General features: G+C 38.4%; 1 protein-coding gene across 1 annotated transcript in view; it reads right to left on the bottom strand.

Annotated features, from left to right (window-relative positions):
* The window catches only part of tsnare1 (T-SNARE Domain Containing 1), a 156,024-nt gene that overhangs the window by 124,956 nt on the left and 17,900 nt on the right, over positions 1–13,168 (bottom strand). The window contains exon 2 of the mRNA XM_084384969.1: positions 31–159. Coding sequence (XP_084241095.1) covers positions 31–115 — 85 coding nt within the window. The 5' untranslated portion in view covers positions 116–159. The remainder of the gene's footprint in view (positions 1–30; positions 160–13,168) is intronic.

Raw genomic sequence — 13,168 nt, 5'->3', positions numbered from 1 at the left:
CTGTGAGCATGAAAAAAGATGTGTCTTTACCTACTGGCTGGTATCCCTGCCTTGTGGGCCCACCAAATGGATTTCTGCTTCCAAAAGAGCCTGCGTCAATGGATCCGTACGACATTCTGGGTCCTCCGATAATTTCTCGAGCAGTCAGATGGAACTAATCTGCACAGGCAAACAAAGAAACAAGAATGAATATTGGTATAACCACAATAATAGAAAGAGAAAGAATCAATTAAATCATAAACAAATCAACTAAGCGAAATATTTTAACCCTTTTTGGCAGCACACCCATGAAATGGCCACCGTTTAATGAAGGTTGGCTAAAACTGACAATAATAATTGTTGTTGTTGTCAATAAAATAAAATAAAATAAAATTCAGAACTCTCAGGGGGGGCCGATGTATTCACGAAATATTAGGAATTCAGGTCAAAAACATGCAATAAAATGAAACCCACATGTCTGACAGGTCTACTTGAACTAAGTTAGGGACTGTTTACATGACACGGTTTTCAACTAAAAACGTAAAACTTTATGCGTTTTGGTCGTTCGTAACTCTGACCAGTCAAACTCATGGGGTCTAGTGCGCAGTTAACAGGGGCTCATGTGCTACTTCATCCATGCACTGGGACTGTGTGTCAGTTACATTCATTAGCAAAGTGCTGAAGGTGTGAACTGATATGGGGCATCTGTGGCACGACTTCACCCCACAGTGACATGTACTTCCTGTGTGTGTGTAAGTGTGAGCATGAATTAAACCTCTTGTGACACAGTTACACTACTCAACATGAATCAGTCCTCGCGAACGGCTTAGTCATCTGCATTGTCCGTTAGCATCCGTAATAACTTTGCGAGGGGTGTGTAACATGGTTAAAAAGGTTAAAGAATGCATTGGGAAAATGTCTTGTCGACCCCCTCACCCTCAGAACAGTGTGTACAGTGAGATAACAAACCTGCTTAATGAAACCGTTTACAGTACCATTATGTCACATACAGTACAGCATCAAATGTCATCATCTGAATCATGCATGACAAATACAGAAATGACATTTCAACAGTTCTTGCATGTTTAACAAGAGGTGGAATTAAAAGGGTAATTCCATCATTATTCACCCACGTCATAGAAGGATAAACTAAAATTGACAATTTTTGGAGTGCTAGTTAAACAAATGAATAGACAGCCAAATAAAGCAATTAAATAATATATTTTAATAGATTGCACACCTATGGACTGGGTGTAAGTTAGCTAAAATGCCAAATAATAGTAATAATAATAATAATAATAATAATGATATGCCACAACAACTATAATGTTATTGTTATTAATATTAAGAATAATAATGCCATACTGTAGCAGTCAAGAAGAATGTTCAGGTAATAACAACTTCCTGTCAATCCATATGACATGCTGCTGTGAGCAAGTAAAACATGCTGCTGCTGTACAATATAGCAAACATGAACTAGCGCTAGTTTGAGTTGTAGGGTTGCGTCACGACCAAACGTTAGCGATTGGTTATGGCAGATCCAGAGTGGCTCTGGGCAGATCCAATAGTTTTAAACTTCAACAGAGTACCCGCCTTCAAGGAAGTTAACGCTTGTCAATGGAGAGTGGCCAGACTCTCTGTACAAATGAAATGTACGAGAGTCTGGTAGGACCAGGCTATGCCTTTTAAGCAAAAAAAATTATACAAATAATTCAACATTTGAAATAATTAGACATTTATTATTAGGAATTTCTGACGATTCAAGCAAGATTTGCATGCAAAACTATAAAAGTGCCGAAGAATGTGTGAGGACCTGTGGAGATAATGACAGATGTCTCAGCTGAAAAGATTGTGTTGTTTCTGAAGCAGAGAGTGAAAGTGGGCGAGGTGGCCAAGCCTGCGGGAGGAATGAGATGGAAGATGAAATTTGCCGGGCCACGTGGCCAAATAATCCGATTAATTTCCATAGAGCGGGAAGATTAATTACTTTTGGCAGCAATAAAACATTTCTGTGCTTCTTGATTTCGAGCCCAGACAATGATTTGCTCATGCTCACTCAGATCCGAGGAGATGTTTACTTTGACTATTTTTGTTTTGACTATATTTGACTACATTCTTTCATAAAAAAAATATATATATATATATATATATATATATATATATATATAAATTCTTCTGTCCTAGCTTGCACAGTTCACAGAAATGAAGTCAAATTGTAATGCTGCTGTTGTTGGTTATTTCCCATTTAAATGGATAGTTCACCCAAACCTATATGAATTTCTTTCTTCTGAACACAAAAGAAGATAGTTTGAAGAATGCCAGGAACCAAACAAGTTGATGGACCAAACATGATTGTGTTTTTGTTTTGTTTTTTCCCCATACGGAAGTCAGTGAGGCCCATCAACTGTTTGGTTACCCGTATTCTTCAAACTATCTTCTTTTGTGTTCAGCTGAAGAAAGAAATTCATATTTGAAACAACTTGAGGGCGAGAAAATGTATCACTTTAATTAAACTTGGAAACATGATTATTTCACACCAAATAAGACATGTTTTCGACTAACTATGCTTTTGAATAACAAAACCTGCAATTAGCTTAAAGATCAGCTTGTGATCAAATTGGCAAAAACAAGATGTTAAAAGAAGTTGTTAATGGTTATATAAATTCTCAGATGATAATAAAACAAGAGCTTAGTTCTGTTAACCTTTCCACCCTTTGTCTGATGTCACAAAGACTCACATCATGACTGGATGGACCGGGCAGAGATTTGACTGACAGGTCACTCATATATGAAACACAGCGGTTGATTAACTCAGGTCTCAGGTCTCAGATCAGTCTGTCACTCACAATTAGACAGCTGTCTGTTCCTCTTCTAATCATGTGACTAGACAGGAAGGGGCAAAAGGACATGGCCAACTGTCTTTATAAAATGTACTTGGGTGGTGTTTCAGGATGCGATAAATATAGACTATTAGTAATGAAACCTTACAATGAAGTCATTACGTAGATAAAGTTACATACGATCTGAAGAAAAGATTTTTGTTTAAATTATTTTTACATTTAGCAAAATGGATTTAATCTGGTGATTTGGTAATACATAGATTTGGTAATGGTAATACATTTAATATAACTAAGGATATACATTTAGTGATAATGATAAATAGCATGCCAGCTTGGAGGAGGCCCATTAAAAACAAAAGTAACCCTCAATAATTTGATTCTTTGTTTTTGGACAAAAGACATTTGAGGTCAATTATGGATCAAACATCGCCCTTATGTAATATGGTAATTAAGAACCTTTTCTGCAAAAAATGTGCTCTGTATTTTCCAGGAAACATGTGTAAATTCCAAAGACAGAAACTGAGAGAGACAGCTATGCGAGAGAGAGAGAGAGAGAGAGAGAGAGAGAGAGAGAGAGAGAGAGAGAGAGAGAGAGAGAGAGAGAGAGAGAGAGAGAGAGAGAGAGAGAGAGAGAGAGAGAAAAAAACTCCTTGTGCTAGTTAAACAAATTTAAGTAAATGAATAGACAGCTAAATTAATTAACTAAATTGAATATTTTAACACTTTGGACTGGCCATAATTTGATGTGTATTGAACAGAATGCACACAAAAATGTAAATAGTTCCCTAAAATATCCAATAATAATGATAATAATAAGTATTATAATAAATTAATTAGTATGAATAATGTATTCATATTATTAATATTATTATATATGTAAATAATAACAACAATAAATTGTATATGTTAATGTTAGTATTTTATATTCTATGTAAAAAAAATACAAAAATAAAAGTATGTAAGAAAATATTATTACTATGCTATTACTATATATGATTTATTATTATTACTATTATTGCTAATAATAATAATAATAATAATAATAATAATAATAATAATAAAGATCATGTTTTTTTTTTTTTTTTTACAGGCATTTACAGCATGAGTGATTGGGTAAAAAAAATAAAAATCTGCCAGCAGAAATGAGCGGCCTTGAGCAATGGTTACAATTTAAAAATACATACTGCGCCAGCTGAGCATCTGCCAATGCAATGTGATCTTTCTTCAGGTTTTATAGAACTCATTGATTGTAGGTCATTATCAAATAAATGCACTTAATTATTAAATGAACATACAAATAATATAATATAAGAATATTTAAAAAAATTGTATTCTTAACCCTTTAGAACCTAGAAGTCAAAAGTAGTCGATCTCCGAATGCAATGTAATGAACCGACTCCATATGAGGAAATGTCATGAACTTGTAATTTCAATGAAAAGCATGATACCTTAGATACAAAAAATATCCGTGAATTTATATGGAAACAACCTTTAAGAGCTTTCCATCTTTGCTCTCCTCATGTTACATTGCATTCGGAGATCGACTATCTCTGACTGACAAAATTTCAGCCACCGGAAACACTAACTGATAAAGTGAGTCGTACAAAACCTCTCTTTTTAGTAAACTTTGTGTACACAAACAATGTTGTCAATGCTCAAGTTCATGTGTAGAGCCCCTGGGGGTACTTCGAGCACAGTTTCATGTTGTGTCGAGCCTCCTTAGTGTTTTAAAAATAGCGATTTTGATGCTATCATAGAAGTGCCCCATGCACTCTCATTCAAAAGGCAAAATACGGTCAATCTTAAAAGTGGCGTTTCCATTCTAATTATGCTTTTGCACAAAAGTTTGACTCCGGTAGATTAACAAAAAGCGCCTAGCTTCAATTTTAGCGAGAGTTACCCTTTAAAACAACTTATAAAAAAATATATATATAAAAAAAAAAGCATCTGCAAAAGGGAAGAGGAGCTCATACTGTATTCAGACCTTGAGAGAAGATGATTTGAGGTGAGAAACAGAAAGCAAGAAGCAGGGAAAGAAAGGAAGGAGGGGGGCATATGTGTCATCCCACAGCTGCCATTGAGGTGTCTTCTGTCTCTTTTCGTGTGTGTGGTGAGCAAGTGTGGGAGAGAGAGTTTGTCAATGCGTGTTATCAGGGGGGCGGTGGAAGTGGGCCGGCAATAAATACAGCCATCAGAGGCCGTGCAGGATTGTGGGCCGACAGGGGGCCGACAGAATGCTTCATCACTTCCTCTCATTCTGAATTTGTCCCCTCACTCCGCTACCCGCCCGTCTCCCATTATCACCATGGAGAGGCTTAGCACAGCACGAGAGCACAGTCACAAAGCGGAACACTCAGGACATTGCTGTCACATGGCCTGCTTATTTCACACTCACACACACACAGCAACAGTGTGCCAACCTGAGCGTTTTATGTGAGTGTGTGTGTACCATATCATTCATAGAGTCCATAAACACCAGCGGTGCACAGTCTCAAAGCCTGTAATCCATATTTTTACGCCGTGATTTACAGGCATTAAGGATGTCAGACCAGTCACTCTCAATCTGGCCAAACACTCTATATGGCTACATACTGCCAGTGTTTAGGATTGACCGCATTTTCTAACAGGTTTGACTGCTACATTATTCAGTAGTAAGCCCAGCTGTTGTAAAATAGCTTTGCTTTTCAGGATACAAGCAACAAGCTACTTTTTCATAATACTAGTGGTGTGGCACATTGGCGACTGCTTTAAAATATCATAGAAAGCACAACTTCCTTAAAATGTTATCAATGTAGCAATAATGTTTACAGTACATGGTCCCTATCTTGCACCCAGCGCAATTGACTTTGTACACCGACGCATGTTTCATTCCTATTTTGCACCAGACGCACAGCGGGCTTTTCCCTCGACAGACGCACGTCGGTAAATTAGGGAATGAACTTGCGCTCCCGGGGGCGGTTCAGCGAAAAGAGGAGGCGTGTCCCAGCGCAAACGTTCCCTGGTGCTATTTTGCAGTTCCAGAAAACAATTCCGCCACAGACCAGGAAAAACCTAGTTTAAAGTCAGTAGTGTGTTCAGATGCTATTTTAAGGGCGCATGCTTGGCCATAAATAGCGTGTGCACAACGCGCATACACTTTGCTTCTCTCATCTACACACAGACGCAGCAGTTGCCATTTTTGCAAACCATACATAATTACAAGGAAAAATATTCCACACGAGCAAAATCATTGTGGTGTTTATGAAGATGTGAAAAAATAGGCATAAATCTAGCTTACACATTTACCCAAATTATTATATGCCTGTTTAACCGAAGCTAATTTGGGTGGGTTTCTCCCAAACCCATACAATATCACTTCTCTGTCTTTTACGGCCCTGACGAGAACGTCGGTCTCCTCGGCTGTGAACCGCTCCTGGCGTGTGACTGGCAAATCCGTCGTTATAATAGCAATCCGCCATGGAACAAGCGCGCCTGCTCTTAAAGGGAATGTGAGATGTCGCTCTGATTGGTTTATTTCACGTTACGCCCAATCCACACCTATGAGTAATGAAGCTACTTCAGACCAACCCATTTTAGATTTGCGTCAGGCGCAAGAGTAATTTATCCCGCCGGTATAATAGCAACAGCGCCCAAGATCCGCCCACAAAGTTACTTGCACTTCGCGTTTGATACTTGAGTTTCAGATCGTTAAAATAGGGCCCTATATGTATGTATATTGGGTAACCCTAACCCTAAAACATGGCCTAACACTGTGAAAGGTTTTAAATGTACATTAACACACTCTACAGTTCAAAGTTCCAGGGTTGGTACGATTTTTTTTTAAAGAATTTTTTGTTTTGTTTTGTTTTTTTGGAAGAAGTCTTTTATGCTCACCAAGGCTGCATTTATTTGATCAAAAAATACAGAAAAAAAAAAAAATGTTGTGAAATATTATTATATTTTAAATTGTAATTTACTCTTATGATGTCAAAGCTGAATTTTCAGCATCATTACTCCAGTCTTCAGTGTCACACGATCCTTCAGAAATCAGTCTAATATGCTGATTTGGTGCTCAAGAAACATTTCTTATTCTTATTAATGTTGAAAACAGTTGTGCTGCTTTATACTTTTATACAGTTGTGAAATCATTATATCCCATTACATGTTATAAGCCTACATAAACATAATATTACCTGACCTGCATGTAATAGGAATTCAAGTAAACACTCAATTTAACAATATTTAACAATGTAAAAGAGGATTGAACAACCGCATTCTGTTGCTGTGTGAACATTAGATGATAAAATATTCATCCAACTCTGTTTTAATTCCAAAGCATCCTTGTGTCTGTATGACGTGACTTCCTCATCAACATGTTATGGACATTGAGAAAAACTGCAGAACTCCGTGAAATGGATTTAGATATGGTTAAAATGGAATTAAATTGCACACTGCCCAAAACAACAAAGATCAGTGTAAAAATTATGTTTGTCCCATATTCTAAATCAAACATCCATCTTCAATATTTAAAATGTTGGTGTTTGTTGGGGCAATATAAACCAGCATTAAGAGTAGAGGAAGCTGGGGGAAGATTTACAACAATGTGCATTTACTTTTAAATTGTAACCTATTTAGATATGTACGGGATGATGATGCATCCAATGTGTTATTAAAAGAAATAAATAGAAACATTTACAACTTTAGTTTGTCATAAGATGGCCCCCTATGGGCTTAAATATATAGGCATATGTCTTAAGTGCATATGTCTTTTTTTTTTTTTATTATTATTTGAACAAATGAATAACCATTGAGATAAAGCAAAATCCCAGTAAGAGATTAATCTGAAAGGTACATTTGATTTACATACAGGCCTATGAATATGTACTTATTTAGCTGCCCATAATTTAATTGAAGATATGTCATAATAACAACACTATGAATTCAAATCGAAAGACAACCAATAAGCCAGAATATTTAATAAAACACAAAGTGTAAGGGATGTCTTTGTGAATGGCGGCTGCTCCTGTTCTGTGATTTTCTGCAGATTTCTGTGGGCACATATTTCGTGTGGGCCTTGCTCATCGCCTATTGTTAAATATAACAATGCAGCAAAGGGAACAGCAGCCTGACATGGTGCCATGAATGTGCGTCAAAGCGCATGAGGGTGTCATTTGTTTGACGCAGGAAAAATAAGGAAACCCCAGCAAATTATTTTTTTTAAATAACATAATTGCTTATTCTAACCATTCAACATGATCTAATATTAATGTTTTATCATGCTAAATGCTTGTCTGCTAGGTTAAAGCAGATCTGATGCGGCCCTAGGTGATCTAGGCTCTCCATCATATTACAAAAAAACTAAACAAAAGCTAAGCCTAAATGGAGACCAGAGACAGGTCCATCACACGACAAATGTAGTTTATAAATTGTAATAATTATTAAATAATAAAAACACCAACATTATGCCACCGGGGGCCATTTTGAAGGGGTCCCAATTAAATAAAAATAATGTTTTACTCTTGTTTTACTCTACATATGTAAATGAATTACTGTGTCCCCTATTAACAAACAAACTAAAATTAATAAAAACAATATCTAAGATGGTTGCACTCATGTGTACAGTGCACTTACCTAAGAAAGTACTTGGTAATATAAGGTAACTATATGGGTTAAGGTTAGGTTTAGGGGTAGCTTCAGGGTTAGTAGTTATTACCCAGTTATTACTATAATAAGTACATAGTATGTACATGACTGTAAAATAAAGTGCTACCATAAGATTATTCAGTGACAAATCATGATCACTTTACCTCAAAACTGTTCAGGAATAAATCGTACAAATGTTTAGATAAAAAAAAAAAAAGAAAAAAAAAGAAAAGAGCATAGCCATCCAATAATGTGTTTAGATTCAATTTAGTGACATCTTTCACCATCTTCCCATCATTTGTGGATCTTATCAGCCGTAATGCTTCCATCTGTGCTTACTCTGTTTTTTTTTTTTTTTTACCTCATATTTCCTGTATGGAAAGTACAGCCTGGACACTGTAAAACATCTGTTTTTTCACTAGAAAAAAAGTAACATGAAGGGTGAATAGGATAACCGAATTAGAATTTTTGGTATGAAACGACCCCTCTAACATGAAGGGAAGTTATTAATCTTGAGTTTGGAACTTCACATTTAGGCAACATGGTGCACGAAATATCCCAGACAGCAACATAGTGTCGTCCCAGATCCGGCCCACATCTGGTATATGTGGAATCCACACGCACCAGATGTGGGTCGGATCTGGGCCGACACGATGTTGCTGTCTGGGATATTTAGTCCCACTGCTTTTTGTCTCTCTGTATTCTTGTAAGACTTGTAAACAGTGGGATTGCTGCTAGTTACATTTTAAAAGCTTCAATCTCTAAAGCTGCCCCTTCAAAAAGTCTTTGCTCAAATGGTGTTGACATTCAGTCCCAAAACTAGAGAGTGAAGGACACATGCACTCACCCACCCAAATTTAGACAGTACAATTACCCTGTCACCTATAAGAATAACTTATTGAGACAAATTGCCAAGTTTTCGACCAAAAATAACCTCCATCAGAGCAAAATGGTCATCATCGATGAAGGTAGGGCTGAACGATTAATCGCACTTTCCATGTAATCGCACTTAAATCGAGATGGCTTATCGTGATTTTAAAATCGCAAAGGCTGCGATTATTTTTTTATGCGCAGTTTGTCATTGATGTACGGCTCTGTAAGCGCTGCTCCATCTGAAAGCACTGTGAGTTTGAGTCACTTATAACGTGCATTTGAAAAAAACAACACTCGTCAAACATCTTTCCAAAACATGCGAAGCATTTATGAACCTCTTATCCAACAACAGACAACATTTAATAACGTGCATTTACTCCAAACTCACTTCATAACGACAGCTGAGCTCCACCTTCTGTGAGATGATGTGCCTTCTTACACAGAGTAAGGCAGTCGTGTATATATAAGTCATGTTTAATCAAAGCGTTTCAATCTTCTGTTTATTCAGCTACAGCGATAGGGATTTCCTGGAATGATGCAATATTATCCAACTGCAGAACCGCAGAACCATACGTCATAGCAGTGTGAGGATGACAGCGCCAGCCTAACAGTCTGATGCCGGAAGTGGGCGGGGTAAAAGCATCTAAGGGGTGGAGATGGGTAGGTTTAGGGGTGGGTTTAGGGATCAGGGGGTGGAGATGGGTAGGTTTAGGGTTGGGTTTAGGGATCAGTGGGTGGAGATGGGTAGGTTTAGGGGTGTGTTTAGGGATCAGGGGGTGGAGATGAGTAGGTTTAGGGGTGGGTTTAGGGATCATGGGGTGGAGATGGGTAGGTTTAGGGTTGGGTTTAGGGATCAGTGGGTGGAGATGGGTAGGTTTAGGGGTGGGTTTAGGGATCAGGGGGTGGAGATGGGTAGGTTTAGGGGTGGGTTTAGGGATCATGGGGTGGAGATGGGTAGGTTTAGGGGTGGGTTTAGGGATCAGGGGGTGGAGATGAGTAGGTTTAGGGGTGTGTTTAGGGATCAGGGGGTGGAGATGAGTAGGTTTAGGGTTGGGTTTAGGGATCAGTGGGTGGAGATGGGTAGGTTTAGGGGTGGGTTTAGGGATCAGGGGGTGGAGATGGGTAGGTTTAGGGGTGGGTTTAGGGATCATGGGGTGGAGATGGGTAGGTTTAGGGGTGGGTTTAGGGATCAGGGGGTGGAGATGAGTAGGTTTAGGGGTGTGTTTAGGGATCAGGGGGTGGAGATGAGTAGGTTTAGGGGTGGGTTTAGGGATCATGGGGTGGAGATTGGTAGGTTTAGGGTTGGGTTTAGGGATCAGTGGGTGGAGATGGGTAGGTTTAGGGGTGGGTTTAGGGATCAGGGGGTGGAGATGGGTAGGTTTAGGGGTGGGTTTAGGGATCATGGGGTGGAGATGGGTAGGTTTAGGGTTGGGTTTAGGTGTCAGGGGGTGGAGATGGGTAGGTTTAGGTATGGTATATGTAAGGTGGATATGTATGGTATGCAGTTCCGGCATCAGACTGTTGTTGGCGCTGTCGTCCTCACACTGCTATGACGTATGGTTCTGCGGTTCTGCAGTGAGACCTATCTCCAATGATGCACATTATTGCACTTCTGTGGCGGGGCATATTTAGCGTGTTTGCATGAGAGCGCCCTCTGGTGTTCAAATGGGGCAGTATTTACTACCAATCAGCCGCACTCCACTGACAAGCTGCGCATAAAATAATCGCAAATCGCGTTTATTAAAGGTATAAACGTTAAAAGGTATACCGGGATGCGGCCTAAGTCATGTCTGTGAGCTAGTGCGAGTGATTCACCCTTTTTACACCACACCCCTATCGGCCACTTCACAGCACTCACACATTTACCACACACCAGCGTCATTTAGACATTCAGCCAAAAAGGAAGTAGAGAGATGTCCGTGTCACTTCACTAGTGAGCGCTTTTATACAATCTTTAAAGTCTTAACAAGTCCCCTTTAGATAAAATAAAGAAGCAGTGGCTAAGCTGATGACTCACCGTTTCACAATTATTCACAGAGCACACCGGGTCATGTTTTCATTCATGATTTGTCTCCAAATCAGCCACCAAAAGGAACTGGCGAACAAACAGGTTTGGAATTCCATCATTAAAACGGCCCTTTTAACAAGCTTGTTAATGATGAGGGGGAGGATGCGAGCTAAACGTAATCTCTCCCTCTATCTCACGCTCGTAGCTTGCTGAGAATTCCCTAACCGGATTCTGTTGAGATATCCACGGATAGCTCAACACAATTTTCCAAGTAATCGGCCGTTAACAAGAGGTCTGGGAAAAACATGGCTTTGATAATAGTACAATGGGAAAATTATTAGCCTGTGTCTGCTTCTTTTATGCCAGAGGTGCTTATCTTTAGAGCTGTATTGTTTGGCACATAAGGCAAAGTCAAAAGCACTTATGAGACTTTCTAAAATGACAATAATGTGTCTGAATTTGATCTCAGATTCCGGTTACTGTATAAGCATATACTTCTAATATTTGTAAAAGAGTATTATATTTGTAAAAGAACATTATTTGTGACATGCTGTCAACTAACTAACTAAAATAATTTTGACTTGTCCTTTTATTTTACACTAAGCAATGAACAAAAATTCTAAAATTCGGAAATTCTACAGCACTGTGAATGTTAAAAATGTTCATCACACTATTTTTAAATTTTAATTGCAAAGTTAGTTAATTACTTTAGTTAACAAAAACTAAGTTCTACTATTTCTACAGCATTTATTAATCGTAGTTAATGTTAATATTAAAATTAACTAATACATCATTAAAATCAAAAGTTGTATTTGTTGAAGTCCCCCTGTGGTGAAAATCAAGCTTTTAATGTTGTTTATATGTCTATGCGGTGTTTTTAATATGCTTTAAGACAAACCATGTGCAAATTCAGAAGTCAACACCATTGCTGAGTATTTTCTCTTTAAAACTGCAGTGACCCAAAGACAGACGTTTGAAATCGCAGGTGTTTCTGAGGTCACAAACTACCTTGTAACCAATCACGTCAACGTGTGATCGTCAACGAGTGGATCTCTGAGCTGGTGTGAGTGAGTGGAGGCGGGGCTAATTTGCATATTCATAGAACGTGTTTATTGTGTTTCAACCTGTTTTGTGAATGGCACTCTTGCTTTCCTCAGTGCACGCTTTCAGAAGAGACAGCATCTTTGGAGAGTATGACATGTGTGCAGAGAGTGACAAATGGCTATATATAGGTTGTCCGGAAAGCACGTATATGGAGATAGTTTGGGCGTGTCTCATGATAATTATCACCTGCGGCCATGTTCTCTCTCATTTAAAGTAATCTAGATTCATCAACATCAGAATGAGGGTAAATTGGAGCCGTTGGAAATGTTGTATTGGATTCACTGCAGATAAGAAAATTTATGCGCAAATATTAGTGATTGAGACCTACTGTTTTGGACAGCGTACATATAATAAAAATCTGTGTCTGTGGACTGCAGCACCTAAAAATCCAGAAGTGGCTGAGCAGACAGAGTGTTCTTGATGATGTGCTCTTTTTTCTTTTTTTCTTGTTCTGTATAAGACCAGCTGGTCTATTTAGAAAAATATGGGCTGGCTTGTTTTTGATGATACTGTCACATTTATAAGATATGAAGACAGCTGGGCCAGGTAAGTATCAATAACACTTTAAAACAGTCTGTCCACACGGCGAGAGGAGAATTTAGGAGGAGAGTTAGAAAGGGAGTGGAGCACAGAGACCCTAATGATTTCATTTGTTAGAGAGCTCAAAGATGACTGGCCACATATTTTTTTTCTTTTTTTTTTTTTAATAAACCTCTCAGTGCATTTGGATGAGTTAAGGCAA

Source organism: Rutilus rutilus (genome assembly GCF_951802725.1).
Source record: "Rutilus rutilus genome assembly, chromosome: 17".
NCBI lineage: Eukaryota > Metazoa > Chordata > Actinopteri > Cypriniformes > Leuciscidae > Rutilus > Rutilus rutilus.
The sequence above is the reverse complement of the archived record's forward strand: the minus strand, read 5'-3'. Positions and strand labels throughout refer to the sequence as shown.